Raw genomic sequence first — 18,318 nt, forward strand, 5'->3', positions numbered from 1 at the left:
AAGCAATATTAATTTTGAGCTATCAACATGAAATACGAGAACAACTTCTTAGAGATTGCATTATTCCTTAAAAATACTGAAAGGTGTTCATATATTAACTTATTTAATTATTGTAAGTTTTAAAACTGTGTAGAACTAGGATGAAGTAAAACAGCCTTCAATTATATGTAGACTTAACCCCAGAAAAGCCTTTTGTGGGGAATAACAAGCCTATGTTTTTTAATTGTAGAATAATACTGCCCCCGGAGCAATGACACGGCGCAACACATATGTTTGTAGTGAAAGAACCACTGCTGATAGGCATTCAGTGATACAAAATGGCAAGGAGAACAGGTATATGAAATGTCTTCCTATGGTGTATGTCCCTTGTCTTCACATTTCCAAAAAATTGTAATGCCTGATTTAAAAATCAGTAATACTCTAGTGTAATCCTTAATGAAAGGTGAGTACAGATCTCCGGTTATGAAGCACCTGTAAGTATGTTGTTTTTTTTTTTCTATGCTTAATTCATGCAGTCTTTATACTTAGAATGTAAAAGGAAGATCCTAATTTCTGGTTTAATACATGTCATATTTGTACAGCCTTCATCTTAAATCAGTTGTTAACTCCTGTGGACAAATAACATATGCTTGCAGAAGAGGCTTGTTTAGTGTCAGACTACAAAGTCTATCTCTCTTGGGCCATTCTCTTTTTACACTTCACTCTAAACTGTACTTTGTTGGGATTATTTGGAATACCGTTTTTTCTACGAAGTTTCAGGGAGAAAGTCAATTTTTTCTGAGCAAAGATGAAACAGTGATAGGCCATTGTCTTGGACTAATAATGTTCCTTACTGATATCCTTGTAGTCTAATTGCTTCCCAGTATTTTCAGAACTCCTCTTGAGAAGGGAAGCACTGGTATCTCCATATTCTGAGTGAAAACAGTCAGAGAAATAACAGGTTTCCTCTTACTTTACTGAATGAAAGCCTGACTGGAGCGTGCAATGGAATTCAAGTTAACCAGTTCATGTATTAGCACTATAGCCACATCTATTCCCATCCTTCCCTGTGTACCAAGGACTGAGGAGAACTGTAGAAAATAAATATAATAGTGAACGTAGACATTAGGTATAGAGTAACACGTGAAGAATACCACCAAATTTCCTGGCTGGCTGAGGTGCTTTAAGTTCTAACCAACTGTTCTTCACAGAATTTTACTGGTCTCAAAAGCTGGTAACAATTAAGTAGTTGACCGGCGCCAGGAGAGCACCCAGATAGCTCGTACTTAATAAAAATGCTTAAGCTTGGAGGAATGTGTACCTCTCTCCCACTCTTCTCAATTTTCTCCGCCTCTTCCTAATTTTATGATATATTGTAAAGGGTGGGAAGAAAATACTTTTCTTCTAGCTCACCTTGAAGTTGGTGAGAGATGTGCCATTTTTTGCACAGAATTTTTCCCCTTCCTTTTGGCCGTTTATAAGGAAGAGTGGCAAAGTTGTGATGTTGAATGGAAAGTCTGTCTGTCCCTCGTTTGAGCCCTGGAGCCTAGGGACAAAAGAACATGATTTTGACCCTGTCTCTTCCTCCTAGCTTTCTGCAAACCGAAAGTGATTAAGGCAAAAGTCAAGTATAAGTTTGAAGAGTGCCAAAAGTCTAGCTGGCCAGCTGGGCCTGCAGTCAACTGTCTTGTGAAGTACAGCACAGCTATTTGGTACTGTCTTTTAGTGTGTCTGTCTCAGCCTTCATTGGTTAGTCCTTGTTAATGTTACCAAGTTTGTTTAGATTAAAGCTCACCATCCTTTCTTTGATTTGATATGCTAATAGCTTTTTTCTTTCCAAACTCTTTGAGAAATGAATCTTCCTGTCCAAATCAGTTTTGATCAGATTTGATTACCTGATTTCTTGGTTTAAAAACATTTTTGTTTATCTTTTAAACTAATATCTTTGCAATATCTTGTCTACAATTTCTTTATTACATTTTTAAAAGTTATTAGACATTGTTTACTAGGAATGCTTGAGATTCAGATGTCCCCTTAATTCAGGAGTAACTTCATACTCCTAAGGAGCTGTGTTTTGAAGTTGTTATTTATTTTTTACCAGCTTTGAGTTTCTCAGCAAACTGCTGTCTTTCTGGTTTGTCACATATGGACATTAAGCTCAAAATTAACATTGGCAACTATATTAATTTTATTTTTGACCAATCCATAGTTGGTTATCCTTGTGTAATTTACCTTTTATTGTCAATATGGTGTCCAAACATCATTTGCTTATCCTGCAAACTTTAGCCCTATTTGGGTCATTTGAAATGTCTGAGCATTTATATTTTCATTGTCAGGAAAAAAAGAATATTCATAGCTTTTATCGTGTATTTTTGATTACTACTTTCATTACTCTTTACAGAGGGTTAAAACAAGAAAAGATAATGAGAATGCATTGCTGTTTTACAATTTGAGACTTCTCATTGTCTGAAATGCCTCAACACTAAACTGCACATTCATTTTGGCACAGTTCCAGAATTACTGTGATTTGGCACAGAGTTCAGAATTTATGTCTGAATGTATTTTGTTGCTGTAACTGGGCAAAGGCTTGACTAATCACGTGAAATGCAGGGACCTTTAATGCAGGGGCCTTTAACGCAGGCTAAATAAACATGGCTATTGACAGGACTGGCTCTTCAGAATGAATTTTGCCTGCCTTCAGGTGTTTCTGTAGTATCTCTAATAGTATTGTCCTCTCAACATGGCAAAAAGTACCTTTAGATTAGTACCTTTAGATTTGTAGTGTTTTTTCTTCTGCGAAGCAAGATCTGAAGTAGAACCTGGGCTTTGTATAAAGCCAAAGTTTTGTTAAAAATGTTTTCTGTGCTTTTGAAATGTCTATTGGTGGCAAGTGTTAAAGGCAGGAGCAATTACTATAAATGATTTGTTACAGATTGGATTTTTGATTTTCCGTAGCCAGTCAGATAGTAACTGTGACCCAGTGAAAACTTGGGAGACTTGCCTTAAAAGGCAAGATGTGCACATTTAAAGTCTCTCTTCTTTCTGTAGAGAAAGTAGTAAAATGCTGCCGGTTCTTTTTTTATCTGGTACATTGAATTCTGAGAAGGCACTATTTCGGAAGGTATGGAAACTCTGAAGAATCGATAGTCAGCTACTGGACTTGATGTTGGAGAAAGCAGTCTTGAAGACCCCGTGCCAGACTGGTAGAAGCAAAGGGTTTTTAAGTCTCACATCCCTGCTTTAACACATTGTGTGGCTGACACAGACATTCTGCTGGCGATGACTCTGTTGGCTTTCCTCCAAAGCCTGAGCATTAATTAACGTACTTGGGGACTCATGAAACATTCTTCATAATGATAGGCAATTGCTTTAAATCATTTGTAACGCAAATGATTTACAACAGCCTCAGATTTTTAATAAGCCTTGGCACTAATTGGTGAACGTTAGCTTGCTGTTTCTGTGTTCCCAGGCTAGTAATCCAAGGAAGCTGATTTCTAGCAAAGCTTCAGAGGAAGAAATAGAAATGCTTTAATATGTGTCCTGGTACCTTATTGACACCTTCAGCTGTCACATCTTTGGAGGCAGGTGACCAAATAAAACTTGGGTCTAACATGTTGTAAAACTAGATTCTTTCTGCTTTATCTTTCACAACAAATTGAGAGGAAAGGAGCTAGAAGTGCTTGAGAGGCTAGTGGCCGATTGTTTGGGGATTACTTGACTTCGGGGTATTGCTTTTGAGATGAATGTTCATTTCCTTACAATTTCTTAATGCCCTGGGGTAATGTAAAAGCTGGGCTGTGTTGCAGGCTTCGTTGCAGTAGTGGGTGTAGTCGGCATCCTGCTGGATTCAGCATTGTGAAGAGATGCATGCATGGCTCGGATGAAGTTTTTTAGATTCTGAAAAGTTAAAAATAAACCAAAATGAAGGAGATTTTGCTAACCATTTCAGCCATTCGTTCTCATGTCTGAGCTGTGAGGTGTTTTCTCCTAGTGCTTTGAGAGCTAAGCCTGAGAAATGCATCAGCTGATACTTGTAGCTGGACTAGCGTTCTTCTCTCCACAGTCTGACACACCAGAATGAGATAACAGGACTTGAACTTCAGTATGTGTAGCCATGAACTAACTTGGAAGTGAACATGCAGTGTCATGAAGCTGTCGCTGACAATTACTTTTTTCTTAACCTCGAACAATATTTCTGAATTACAGTTGCCTTACTTTTAAAGCAAACTTAAGATGAATGTTTTATGATGTTGTAGCCGGAAAGGCCCAATACATCTTGCGGCCTCTCAGTTTTCTCCCATCCTTATCATTACTAGATAACGTGAAGGCTGCAATGAGTATTTTGGTCCAAAGAAACAAACAGATTTCATGCTCCTATTTTAACATATTATATAGCTGGCAGCTTACTGGCCATTCTGCTAAGACAGCACTGTAGACCATTCCTTCAAAGCCTGAATGGTAATTTGGAGAATTTAAGGTTCATGGCCAAGCAATATGAGATGCTCTTCAACAGTCATACCTCTTCCTTCAGAGGACACCAAGTGCTATTCATTGCCTCCTACATGTGCAGGTTGATTAATAGTAGCCTTTTTGTTTGGGCCTCCGTGGACTTGTTAAAGATGATGATACTGTTGGTTTTGATTGTGCCTGTGAAGTCCCTCAGTTACCAGCTGTAGATCAAGATTTGACAGCTTGCCCAACTTACATTGATTTCTTTTAACACAGATACATTCTGAAAACAACGTATTTCACTGTGGTAATGGAACTATCATCAGTCTTTTGGAAAGTGCAGTTGGTGGGGTTTTTAATGCATTTTTTAATGTTAAGACTAACACAAAATACATCAGTGCTTTATACTAGTGCTTTGGCACAAACACTGGGTTATTCGGGTTGTGTACATCAAGGAGGGTATCACTGCAAACTAATGCTAATGGTAAGAGAATGATCACTTCATAGATGTCAAGTGCTATAGTAAGGATGTTTTTTAAGGGGAGTGTAGGGTAGTTGCTGCTGTGTTTACATAGAAGAGGGCTGTTAGAGTTCGTGTTCTTTGATAAATATCAGTTAATAGAAGGAAAAGTTTGCTTTTTTCTATGCAGTAGTTTGTTGTTGGTCCATCATGCTCTTCTTTCTGCCTCTGCCTGAACCCAAACCCCCTCACAGCCTGACAGAAATGTTCGCTTACGCAGCTAGCCCTGCTTCAGTTTGTACTACATCCTTCTCCAGTGTTCGGCTGCGACATCAGAAGTCGATGTCCATGTCAGCCTCTGTGCACACGAAGATGATGTTGCCTCCAATAGACAATGGCGCAGATAACTTCAGGCCTATGTAAGAACCTGAAATCGTTGTGAAACTAACTTACACCCACTGCTTCTTAACTTTGTGCTGTGGAATTTTAGTCCTAGATTGTTCTAGTATATATTGCCCACAAGATGTGTGTTTCCTCATTTTTTTTAGTCTTGTTTACATTTGTCTTGTGGTGTGTCAGGCTGTCTGTGACATAATCCTGCAATAATGAACCTTATTTTTTTCCCTAGTGTTAGGAGTATTGGACATTCCATATTGTCAAAGTTTGTGGGAGACTTTAACTGTGTATCCTGAAGGACTTCACTACTTGGAGTGGTTCGCTTGTAGAGAATTGTGTGGGATACTTCCAAATTAGGAAGATTTTCAAAGATGTATATATAGAACGTGCAGGGAGAGACACTAAAGTTGCCTATCGCTTCTCTTTCCTGGGAGGAAACTTTACTCATCTATTCTTTTATCAGTCTTCTCAGTGAAACATTGTATGCCTAGATTATCTGGTCTTTTCCAGGATACTCCTGTTGCATTTTTCTGCCTATGTAGGTTTCTGTTTCGGCAGCCTTTTAATCCTAACTTCTTACAAGTTTTGATTCCATACAGTGCTGTAATAATGTTGGTATTTCCAACCCTGGCCTATATAAAAGTGTCTGCTTATGCTTTACTGTAGAATGTAGTGTTTTGTGTTTCCTGCAGAACCGTAGTGCTTCTGTAAAGAAGTTCTAGCATTGTTTCTTGTTTTCTGCTCTAGCACTATTCCCGATCAAAGAACTCCTGTTGCTTCAACTCACAGCATTAGCAGTGCCACCACACCTGATCGTATTCGTTTCCCCAGAGGAACGGCTAGTCGGAGCACTTTCCACGGCCAGCTCAGAGAGCGACGTACTGCTACCTACAACGGACCGCCAGCCTCCCCCAGTCTGTCCCATGAAGCAACGCCACTCTCACAGACTCGAACCAGGGGTTCCACTAATCTATTTAGTAAACTAACTTCAAAACTAACAAGAAGGTAAGCCCCTTAAAATGGTAATGCAACATTTCCTTTTTATCGGGTAGTAGACATACCTAGTAGTTCATTGCTTAGGTTGTTTTGCACACATTCTCTGAAGAATGGCTTAACTATTTCTGCAACTTGGCTTATGATTTTTTCGTAGTTCTTTTTGGTTACAGAAGCCATTTGTTTTTAGCAGTTGAATCAAATGGGATAAAAAGTGAGACAGCTTGGTCCGTGCTGATTTTTCTGTGCTCGTTGTCCTTATGTCTGAGGTACAAATGCTGCAGAGCTGAAAGGTTTCAGCTCAGTTCAAAAGCTGCTCACTCTGACTGCATGGTCTATCAGTAGACAACATGAACTAGGATCCCAGTCTTGATATTTAATGTAGCATTAGAAGCTCAGGTTGTGTTTCTCAGTCACTTATACTGTTAATATTTTCAGAAAACCCTTGCTGGCAACACATGAATAGAAATATCACAGGTGAAGGGGTAGGGGCAGGAGACAAAAGCTTCTTTTGGCAGTAGTGCTAGTATAGGTCATATTAAAGTAAGGCAATACTGTGGTTTCAGTCTAGGCAGGAGTCTGGCCAAACCTTGAAAAACTTACTCCTATTTTGACCTTTAGTTCATGTGCAGATTCTGGTTTTGGTGTGCAGGTGTATTGGTCTGGCCAAAGCCTAGCTTAAGCAGGTGTTGTTTCTGCACTAACAGTTTTTATTCTAATTGGTCTTCTAGTTGCAAATCCACGTATGATTTAAATTAGTTCCTACAAACCCTAAAATTGAAACCCACCTATTTTCCTTCTATATTTAAAACCTGTTGGTTCACATACCGCATACTTCAGACCACTCTGATATCCACAGCTTGTGTTTGCAGAAGTGAGGGTGTGTTTATCTTTGCCTTAAGATAATTTCCATGCTTTTACCCTCCTCATCATGTGAAACTTTTTGGAATACATCATTCTGATCTTGGCCCGCTTGCTTCTGTTTTAGGTTTATATCACATCAGCACCAAACCATTTCCTTCCTGTCTGTTCTGTGACTATACATGCCTCCCTCTCAGCATCCTCTTCATAGTCTCGTATTCTTACAAAACAATGTTAAGCCAAACTCCAGTTTTTCACAACTGGCTGATTTCAATTTAGAGAATGAATTTCTTTAAAAATGTAGAAGTTGTTTCTGTGAAAAACGAAAACGTGACAGCCTAGCGCTTGGTAAATGTTTTACCCTGCTCAGCTCTCTGCCAGCTAACACTTTCCTGGTGGCTGGTTTTTTTTCTTCTTTTTCTGGAGAGAGAGATAAAGGATTAATTTTAATTATTTTTTTTTTAAATAATTAAATCATCTGCTTTTTGTCAAGTGAGGTCTTAATCAAAGACATCCTTTTGGCATGTCTTTCTTTCTGTACTTTTGTTTGTAATATCCTTACTTAATTTTCCATCTGACGTTCCAAATGCGGACGCTCAAACTGTGAACATGCAAGCTTTTCACTTGTGCTGCTGGAACATACTATTTAGCATTGTGTGTCACTCGGGTGTTCAGGCAGCATTCAAACTTCTGTCATTACCTCCGAGTTTCAGCTTTTGCAGTGCAGTGTGGTTTTCTTGAAGAAGCTTCTCCCCGCTACTTTTGGCAATAGTTTAAATTCCATCTGGACTTGATGAAATAACGTGCAGTTGTAACACAATAGCTCTGTTGCAGATGGTTGAGTTTGCACTTGGAGGACCTCTTAGGTTGGGGCTCTGTTATACTAGGTGCTGTACAAACTACTAAGGAGGTGGATAGTGCCATCAAAGGACATGGTTATGTTTCTTCTCTTTAAATAAATTAAACCTTAAAACCTGTTAATTTATTCTAGCATTCCTTAGGGGGGATCAGAATCCTTTTGATTATGAACTACTTATGTTCTGGTATAGGCAATTGTTACAGCTTCTGCCACTAAATGAAATACTTAAGGCAGTTTTTGGCACAACGTGGCTGACCTAATGTTATGAAGGAAGGAAGAAACCTAACTCTGAAGATACTCAAGATCTAATTATAGTAGAGTTACTGATGTTTGCTTTCTATTTGAAATGAAGAAAATCCAAACATATTTTTATGTGGCTTTGCAGATTATGAGTTTTAAAGTGTTTTGACACCAGTACATTTTTTTAATTCATAATAACTACTGGTGGCATATTTCCCAGAAAAATTAAGTTCGGAAGTCGCAATGCGAAGAGTTTGACTCTTTCAGACCTTAAATAATCATCTGCCTAATCTCAGAATGTATTGAAGTGTAATTTCATTGTGCGTTTTAAATGAGATCTTTTTGCATGTTTCGCTCTAAATGGCTATTTCAATTTATTTTGTACAAACCTTTTTGTTAATTATTATTTTGGCTTAATTTCTTTTAGAAACATGTCATTCAGGTTTATCAAAAGGTAGGATTTATTTATATTTAAAAAAAAAAAGTGGCTCCTGCAATTAACAACAGATTTGGCTTTCTAGCCTTGGTTTTCTGAAAACTAAACTTTCTGCTGAGAACTAAATACTTTCTTGAGAGGAAAGCATAGAATAAATCCATTAACTCATGATGATACTTAAGAATCTGTGGCACCTGTATAACAAGATGCTAAGCATGCCTTGTGAATTCTTCTTTCTTTGATAGAGTTGGTAGTACCAAAGTAATTCTGTTCTCTGTACTAATACACTTAGCATGCTTATGTTTGAAGAATGAGGTGTTTGATAACAATGATGAAAGTATAAACAAAACATAAGGTTACAAGCAAATAAAGGTAAGTGATGCTAAATTTACATTCTCTATCTCTTTGTTTTATGATACTTTAAAAAAAATCAAAGTGTTGTCTGCAGTTGATAAAATAGAAAGCAAACTGAGCATAGTTGTCAATCTAACAGTTTTGTACAGAAGATTGAATGAAGATGCAATGGCTGTGTATTTTAAAATGGGATGCATTCGCTGAAGTGAATTGCAACTGAAGTGCAAATAGAGCGCTTCAGTTGTAAACAAAAAGTGTAACATCTGTGCAAATTTATTAGCAAAAGGGAAAAGCTTGGAAGTTTGATTCACATTTCAAGCCCAAAGGATTTAATTCAGTTTTACAATTTGGGAATGAATCAAGCTGCTATATATCTTGTTAATCCATTATGACTCGTGAAAGTTGGTTATACAATCTTGATCCGTAGGTAAATTTTCCAGCAGAATTTTGTAATACTCTGTTTAGTTGTATCATATCTTGGAGCTTCTTAAAGGGTGGTACTTTCAATTTCCAACTACTGATCAAAAATAAGGAGACAGGGCCAAAAACCAGACATCTGTTTTAACTTTTAAAATGCAAGGCTATGCACGTGATTGTAATTTGAAGTTTGTCAGATCATTTCAAGGAAATACTTAAATTAAGGAGGCCTGAGATACGTAAATTGCTGCCTAAATTTGGGGTTGTTGTGTACAATCTGAGTCTAAAGGTACCCTACCTGATTAAATGAGTAAATTCCACACCACAGTAATAATAATCAGGGCTCTTCCAGACATGCCTATGTTTAGAACTGGTGTTGGTTGGGTTGTCTGGCATTGTCACAGCTGACTTGAGAAAAGGAACATGCACCAACCGTTAGTTAAGGAAAGAAACCATCCAACACGGTATACAGATGAAACTATGCAGCGGCAATAGTTTTAACCCAGCCTGTATCGTGAGCTTTGGGGTGCATACCACTTTGTGAGACGGAGCTTTCGTCTCCCTGTGGTCACGTTCCTTGTAAAACAAAGGATTGTCCTCTGTGCAACCTTCACAACTGGATGCATATAAGTTTGTTACTCTGCTGCTCTGAAGAAAGATGAAAAATGCTAATATGAGTACAGTTTTAAACTAGAAGGTTGCTGTTCAAATTTGAGACTCCAAAAAGGTAATTTTTTTAATCATTGCTAAAAATTTTCCTTTGACTTGAGGCCAGGAATCTCAGACTATTGTGGAAATAGCTGCTGCAGCTTCCGTGAATATGTCTTTTGGATAAGAGATCTGCAAAGTCTTACACCACCTACACAGGACTAGACTGTGCTTTTTAAATTCTGTTTTAAGTGTGCGTGGTGTCCCTCCATACCTGATCTGTATGTCGGTACAAAATTAAATTTAAAATGTTGGGCGTTTTGGCAATTTCTTCTTGCTTTATGTGCTATGAATCTTACCTAAACTCACTGTCTTTAAGTTTAAGAACTTCTGTAACTCAGTAGCATATATATATAGTACTGCAACATCATTTCAGGGAGCTGAACAAAATTAGATAATCAGTCACTCCGTTTTAAACTACTGAGTTCTAATACTGTACTCGGTACACAGAGGTATAAAATATATATATACACACGCATATATATATCTTGTACCATGCACTGTCCTTGCCAATCTGCATATTGTGGAAGTCTAACTTTTTTTCTGACAGCAAAAATCACTTTCTGTGTTCTGGATTTTATTGCAGCATCTTTTCTCCATTTCCATAACTTCATCTTATTTTAGCGCCTTGCACTTTTTGCTGTTTTTCCATATCTTTTTAGACAGTTTTCTTTGTGTTTACTTGAATTTTGAATGCAGAGTGTACAAAGATGTAAAGAATAGAAAACACAGCGTAACTCAGGACAGATGTATGGAAACATTCTTATTTGTGAAAGCCTTTCACAAACCGTAAAGGAGATAGTGTATAGGCATTGCATGACAAATGAGAACATAACTTGCCTGTATATTTGTTCCATTCTCAAGACCAAGGAGCGTCTTGGTCTGTAAAAGCAGAAAATTTAGAACATAAACTAGCAATTTGCGGTTCCTGCAGAAGCAAAGATTGTATTAGCAGCGAGGAGGCCTCAGGGCTGCATCTGACTTGCAGACCCAGCGAAACAATACTGGCAGTACAGTAAGTGTCTGTTCCCAAAGCAGCAGTGCTGGGCTGTAGAACTGGACCATAATCATGTCCTTCGTGAAGGAAGGAGCATCTAGAGAGGCTGGCACAGCTCTCCACAGCTTGGCCTGATGGCTCATATTTGAAGATGCGTGTCACCAAAGCAGTTCCTCGTGCTAAATGAACAGAACACTGATGCATGGAAAAACTGAACAAAGTAAGGATTTTCTGAGAGGCTGCCATGAAAGAGTGTTTATTATTTCAAAGTGGCAGGTATTTTGTAAATAATGGCCTTTCTTAGAGTACAGTGGTTTAGAAACTGAATAGTTTGGCTTAATTTCAATGTGAAAAGGGTCTAAGAACATCCTTAGGGATTTTCCCCCCCCAGACTTTTCTGGATGGATTCCAGTAACAGTAAGATTATTCAATGTTGGGGAGACCGGTTATGCTCTCGTTTTCTACAACCTTTGGCAAGTTTCAAAAAAAAAAAAAAACAAAACAACAAAAAAACCAAAAAAACCCAAAAAAACCCAAAACCAAAAACCACAAAAAAAATCCATAAATGCTTGCAGCTCTTAAAGCTGCCATCTTCCACTTCGTAGGAATACAGTAGGCTCTTTAAAGTTCAAGTACTCCCAATTTTTCAGTTGAGCAGCGTCTTCAAACTTGTTGCTTGCTTTGCCGAGTAAAACGAGCCTTTCCCAGATCATCTGAAAGGTGTGGATTTGTTCAGTTGGTACACGTGAAGGTTTCTCCCTTCCCACCTACCCCCTTCTCTGTCCTACAGAGTGTTTGTAAAGGATGAGTTCATGGACTATATATGGAGACCTTAAAAATCCTTTTCTACCTTCTCCTATATATCCACCACAGATAAGGAGCACGAGATCTCAGGAAAATAACTGCCATTAAAAACCCACTTTGAAGCACTAGAATTAGCTGAGGACTTGTCAGTTGTTTTCTTCTCGTTATCTTCCCTATACTTTTTGCTCGTGACAGCCATTCATTAGTCAGTGGCCAACGTTTCCTAGCAGAGACCCCGTCATACCGTGTGCTGTGCAGTGCCTCAGAGAGCAGGGTTCTGATCGGATGCTGTTGTGACAAGCAGCTCATAGCTGAGTGACTTACTGCTTTCTTAATCTCATTTCTATTGCAGTAGCAGCGTGAATTTTGAACGAGGAGCAGGCTCCATAGCCTGTACAGCGAGTGCTGCCACCATGCTCCTCACGGTGCTAGCACAGCATCTGTTCTCTTGTGACAGGGACTGCGCAGTCATCTTACAAGCCTGTTCCCTCGCTGCAACCCTCCAAAGGAAGGAAAGGAGGAAATTAAGCCTTGTAACACCCCACAGATCCTGATATAAATACCGCTGCACATTAAAAAATAAGCTTACTGTCTTACATTCCTATCCCTAGACACCTGTCAACCAAACTGTTTTAATAATTTACGTTATTCAGTGAAGCCATGTACTAGCTTAGAGTAGTCTTGATAAAAGCCTTATAAAGGCAGCTTCCCTGTGAGCAGAATTAACGCTGAGATGTCAAACCATGGTGCTGCACTAATGGGAAGGTAGAGGAAGATGGTTTTGCCCTTAATTCTGCTTGATACCGGGCTTTCAAAAAACGGTAGTGATCAGTAAGGTAGCTTCAAGCCATGCAAGAAGACAGCAGGCTTAAGCTTAGTCTTAGATGTGGAAGATGCGTCAATGTGGGAATTAATAGGATGGAGTTACCACAGCTTGAGAAATCTTGCATTTACGTCTAAACTTTTGTTAAAATGTATATGCATCTTGTTCTTTTGTGTTAAGGTATTTGGTATTGTTTAAACACCTAATACCTCAGATCTGATGTGCATGTAAACACACAGGATGACCAGACTTGTCTGTAAATAAGGTATCTTTTCAAATATATATTATATTCCCAGATAAAACTTTTAAATATCGTTAGCCTAAAAATAGTTGGGAATTATTTCTCTTTTAGGAGGTACTTACGAAATAATACAATAACTTCAATACACTTTGTAACTTCGGTTTCACATTTTCTGCTTTTAGAAGTTCAGCTTTATTCAGCGAGTTCTACAGTATTAATAGATGTAAACATACGTTGTAAAAATTATGATGGTCTTTTTAAAAACTGTAGTTTATAGACTTCCATTTGGTTTGACAATATTTATATTCTGAATTTGGTCTAACCTACGAAGTTCTTTACATCTCTGTTGCTTTGTATTTTAATACACCTTTGGTATGATTGCAGTATCTTTTAGCAGCTACTCAGATATTGTATATTGTAGTGTAAGATTTGTCTTCTCTTTCCCACTTCCTTTTGCTTCTGCATTCTTTTCAATGAGGCTCCCGACTGAATATGAGAGGAACGGGAGATTTGAGGGCTCAAGGTGAGGGTAAAATTTTTGTTTAAAATGTTACGTAGGTGAGTTTGAACCTTTCTCCCCTTGATTATGTGGCATAGTGGCTTCAGGCAGCAGCTTTTGTTTTGTGTAAGGCTTTGAAACTAAACAAAGAAGCATTTCTGTCTGCAAAACAGCTATTAAAGCACTGACTGACTTGGTTCTAAACTTTCATCTTTCCTGTTGCCTTTTCCCCTGTGTGTTTGTTTGGGTTTGTTTTTTTTTTTTTTTTTTTTTTGCATTTTAGTCATTACAATTTGCTGTTGTCTTGTAGATGTCTAGGTAAGTGGTCTCTAGCGAGGCTGCAAATGTGTAGGATAACCACTGAAGGGTGATAAGATATTTCTCATCTCCAAAATCACGGATAGTTAAACAATATTTTTCATGTTATACTCTTCTTCCAAAATCAGCATATCAAAAAGTACTAGAAATGATCAGACTTGTGCTGGTTCTGCCAACTGTTTTCAAGTAGAAAAAGCTTTCAAAAATAAAATGAGCATTGAATGAAAGTTGGTGTTCCCCCTGCCCCCTTACAGCCTTATTAAATTAAAACCTTAAAGTTAAAACCAAGTACTCTTTAGTTTGCTTGCTGGATTTTATAACATCTGGCAAATCACATAGCTGGATTTGACAGCATAGTGCTGTGACTCTCACAGTTACTGGAAGCCTTTCTAATAGAAGGTAAAATTATGAAATAGGTTATCTTTGAGAAATATATTCATTTGACCTTCCTATCACTTTTTGTTTAACTTTTTCATAATTTTCTGCTTAACGGTGGTAGAAGGAAAGCATTGTGTAACCAGAAGTTCATTGCCAACTATTTTAAAGAGCAGCTTGACTTAATATTGTAAGTTGAACTTTGAAGCTCAACATGAGACCTAAACTGCATGGTTTGGGGTCAGTTAGGTGAAGTATTTTCAGAAAATATTTAAGCATGACAGTCAATATATTTCAGTCTCTTGTCCTGCGGACAAGTAAATTTGAAGAGGCGACTGACAGCGTGCAAATACTCATAAAGCAAATCTACCATATTTTTTCCCTGGAGGTCCAAATGTAGTTCCTCATTCTTTAGCTGCGTGACCACTGATTTTAATCGAAGTGGAAGAATCATTGCAAACTAGAAATTTCTGGAACGTTTCTTTTCTTTTCTTTGTCCTATATAACTTTATTTATCCTTACCAAAGGAAAAGCTTTTTTTATTTAAAAAAAAAAAGTTGCAGACTTGGGAAAGGTAGCATCAATATTTTGTGCTTTATCTCTTAAAACTGTGACAGTAATAGTAACCCTCTTATTTGCCATCTTTTCTAACAACGTTGAGGAGGTGTCCAGTACCGACGTCCAGCTCTCCTTCCTGCATTTCAGCCTCAAAGGCACTCAGCTGCATAGCTTGTAGCAGCAAAAGATTTCATCGCTTTACCTCTATCAGTCATTGGTATCAAACAAATTACTGACCAACTTAGAGACAAAATATCTCCTCCCTGTTGAAGGTAACCCCAGTAGCCTACAATGTGGTGGGTCTCTAGTGATCGTCTCAAACACCAGTGCCGGAAGGCCAGAGTGAAACCGAACCTGCCCAGAACCGGGTGGCAGTAGGTGTGCGACCCCTGGCAAGGTCCCCCAGTCCTGCTGTCCTTCCTCCTGCTTGCACCTAGCTACTGTGGGTCTCCGTGGGCCCTCCCGGCGCTTGGTCTCCAACCTGCTGCACAGGAGGAGGTGCAGAGGAACCCCCAGGACCTTTCTGCATGGGCTCATCCCCATTGCGTATGGGTGGGCACCTCCCATGGGCTGGCACTCCCACCACCTGGGCTGAGCACCCTTTTGTCACAAGTCACCGCTATTTGAATGTTCCAGAAACTTCTAGCACAGAGCTGGTGTTTCAGCTGTCCACGTGGCCTGAGAATAGGGCTTTGAGCAGAACCTGCCTTAAAATCGAGTCGTAGGTGATGCATGTAGTTCTGCCTCCACAAGGTCATTTCCCTCCTGCTCCTGACTCCAGTGACTTCCAGTTGTGTCACCCGTCGTACCATACCTTCGTTTCAGCCCCAACAGCTAATGCTTTACCTTGACTGTGTGTTTGTACAGCAGCTAGGAAAGCGGGGCATTGCTCGCAGCCAGAGCCTCTAGATGCTGCTCTAATACCAGTAGTGTGCGTTTAGTTTGCTTCACTAACATGAAACGCGGAGGAAGTAGCTGGCCCTGCTAACTAACACATTCCTGTCTTTCAGCCGCAATGTAGCTGTGGATCAGAAGGACGAGAACAAGGAAGCCAAGCCTCGGTCGCTGCGTTTTACCTGGAGCATGAAAACCACCAGCTCCATGGATCCCAATGACATGATGAGGGAAATACGAAAGGTCCTGGATGCCAATAATTGTGACTATGAACAGAGAGAGCGTTTCTTGCTTTTCTGTGTCCATGGAGATGGGCACGCGGAAAATCTTGTACAGTGGGAGATGGAGGTGTGTAAACTGCCAAGACTGTCCCTGAATGGAGTTCGCTTTAAGCGGATATCGGGAACATCCATAGCTTTTAAAAACATTGCTTCCAAAATTGCCAATGAGTTAAAGCTGTAACAAGAAAAATAGTTAAGTTGTAAATTAGTTAGCAATTTCAAGTGGTTTTGAGAATTCCAATGGAAATGTATAGAATAACATTTAGGCAATAACTTCTGCATCCTTCTGAATAGTGATATTAAAAAAAAAAAAAAAAGCTGCTGAGCTGGGAGGGAGAGTTGGACTTTTTTATAAGTGCACTACAGCATTAAAGTTGCCTACTATGTAAAATATTACCCCTTCTGCTTTATTTCCATTGCTCCTAAGTCTTTGACAACAAATTGAAACACAGAATATATTCATTTAAATATGCCTCCTGTTTGTGTGGACGTGTGAATGTACAGTATGTGTGTATAATATATAAAGTATTATATGTAAACAATTCATTTACAACATCGAGCTGTACCAGTACCTCTTTTTGGGCTAATTTTGGTGCTAAAAATTGAAATGGCCAAGGAGGAAACACTTGAGTTAATATTTAAAATAACTGAAGCGATAACCAGTAAATACAGGTTTACAGTTCACTGCTGTGTTAAGAAAAAAAAAAAAAAGTGTGTGAAGGGTTTGGATTTACGGTTGTGAACATTATTAGGTCTGTTTTCTAAGTAGATCTCATGAGATTATTAAAAATTCACTTTTACTGAGTAAGTCTTGCATTATATTTTGCCCACCTATTTATTATTTAAGTCTGAATCAAATTTTTAAAATGTAGTTGATTTGTGCATTAAAATTTGGGTAAACGCTTCCATTCTTCTGCTTCTGCTAAACTACTAAAACTGTATCTTTGTTCTTTTGGCTTATGAGTATTGATCGCAGCTAAGAACACTCTTCCGTTGTTCCACCGTTCCTCTGCAGAATGAGGCAGTCTAAAAGGATGTGCTAAATGCTTACTAGTGACTTTTTCTTTCAGACCAAGTTCTCCACGTTAGACTAGGTCAGACTGATACAAAGCAGAAAAGGACTCTCAGATACCGACTGTACTTTGATGCAAGTCGCTACGTCCGAGTCGGTGCCGTTCTGAGGTATTGCTGCACGCGTGGCAATGCTTCCCTTTGCATTCTGGGCGCGCACGGTATTGAAACCCAAAAGTGGGAATTAAATTGGCTACTGATCTCTGTTGCAATGTCAAACGTGCTAAACTACAGCCACAGGCAGTAGCAGTTCAAACTTCTCCTTGCAGCTCTCTTCCAGCGTGCTTCCACTTGGCTCTGGTTGTATTGCTTTTGATGGCTTTATGCCAGTTGTGTCTCTGGCTTCTGCTGCGGAGGGAGTCTGCTGTCGCTCTTTTAACGTGCAGTGTGGAAACCCGCCCTGGATGAACTCTCTGGTGGCCAGCTAGCTTTCTGTAGGACGCGAAGCTACTCTGGGATGGTCCCTGCTTTTTAACCATCACTGTGGTGAGCCGGATTTGATTTTTGCAAACTAGAATGAAGAGATTTCTTCATGTGTTGTTTCCTACTGATACTCAGTTTATTTCACCAAGGACTTCTGTAGATAATATCCTGCGTTATCTACTTGACTTTTTGTATTAATGTTTCATGGTTATATTTCAGTGAAGCACTTAAGCATGTACTTAACATGTGCTTTAAACTGGAGCCTAAATTTGCATTTTAAATTTGCAGTGAGCTAATAGTTATTCATAGTACACAGTTCAGATTTGACCCGAGGTGAAAACGCAAAATCCTTAATATTTTGCAGGTTAGTTCTTGTGATCTGTAGTCTGTGAAGGCAGCAGACTTCCCCTCTCTTTCCCTAAGCATTGATATTGATTATGCTAGTTTAAAGGGTAATCATGGTTGTTAAATGTAGTAAATATTCCTGAATTTGCATTTTATTCTCTGTATATTCTGTGTCACACCATGGCTTGAGAACTCCAGGTGCTACTGGAGTTCAGTTGGCTTTCAGTGCTCTGGCCGTACCTGTGCTGCTCAGTATGATTTTTTTTTTTTTTCCATGAAAATTCCATTTTGTAATAGCAATAAGACATTTCAGGGCAGTCGTACTTTCTCAGGTGAATGGTCACCTGTCCTTTCACTTCCTACGTTTTAAGCACTCCTCCCAATGTATTTTTTTCACCTGGCAGTGCACTTTGTTGTCTGAACTGAAAAAGTGTTCTGATAAAATGATGTAAATCTGTATTCGATGGAAGTTCCAAAAGATTTCATATTAAATGTTTTCTGAAATACTGTCTTCCTACTTCACCTGTTAAGTATGTA

The 18,318-nt window shown here is 38.8% G+C and overlaps 1 protein-coding gene across 30 annotated transcripts in view; it reads left to right on the forward strand.

The window, feature by feature from the left end:
* The window catches only part of MARK3 (microtubule affinity regulating kinase 3), a 67,967-nt gene that overhangs the window by 47,235 nt on the left and 2,414 nt on the right, over window positions 1–18,318 (forward strand). For 7 of the 30 annotated variants that reach the window (XM_087747801.1, XM_087747813.1, XM_087747817.1 and 4 more), the window contains 6 exons: window positions 230–333; window positions 5,143–5,307; window positions 6,032–6,289; window positions 8,665–8,691; window positions 13,496–13,540; window positions 15,778–16,418. In XM_087747801.1, coding sequence (XP_087603927.1) covers window positions 230–333; window positions 5,143–5,307; window positions 6,032–6,289; window positions 8,665–8,691; window positions 13,496–13,540; window positions 15,778–16,123 — 945 coding nt within the window. In that variant the 3' untranslated portion in view covers window positions 16,124–16,418. Of the gene's footprint in view, window positions 1–229; window positions 334–5,142; window positions 5,308–6,031; window positions 6,290–8,664; window positions 8,692–13,495; window positions 13,541–15,777; window positions 18,292–18,318 lie in introns of those variants that run through there. The other 23 variants (XM_087747812.1, XM_087747814.1, XM_087747818.1 and 20 more) reach the window with 14 other exon arrangements.

Source organism: Nipponia nippon, unplaced genomic scaffold, assembly GCF_047370975.1.
Source record: "Nipponia nippon isolate SJK-2023a ecotype South Korea unplaced genomic scaffold, ASM4737097v1 scaffold_11, whole genome shotgun sequence".
NCBI classification, from domain to species: Eukaryota; Metazoa; Chordata; class Aves; order Pelecaniformes; family Threskiornithidae; genus Nipponia; species Nipponia nippon.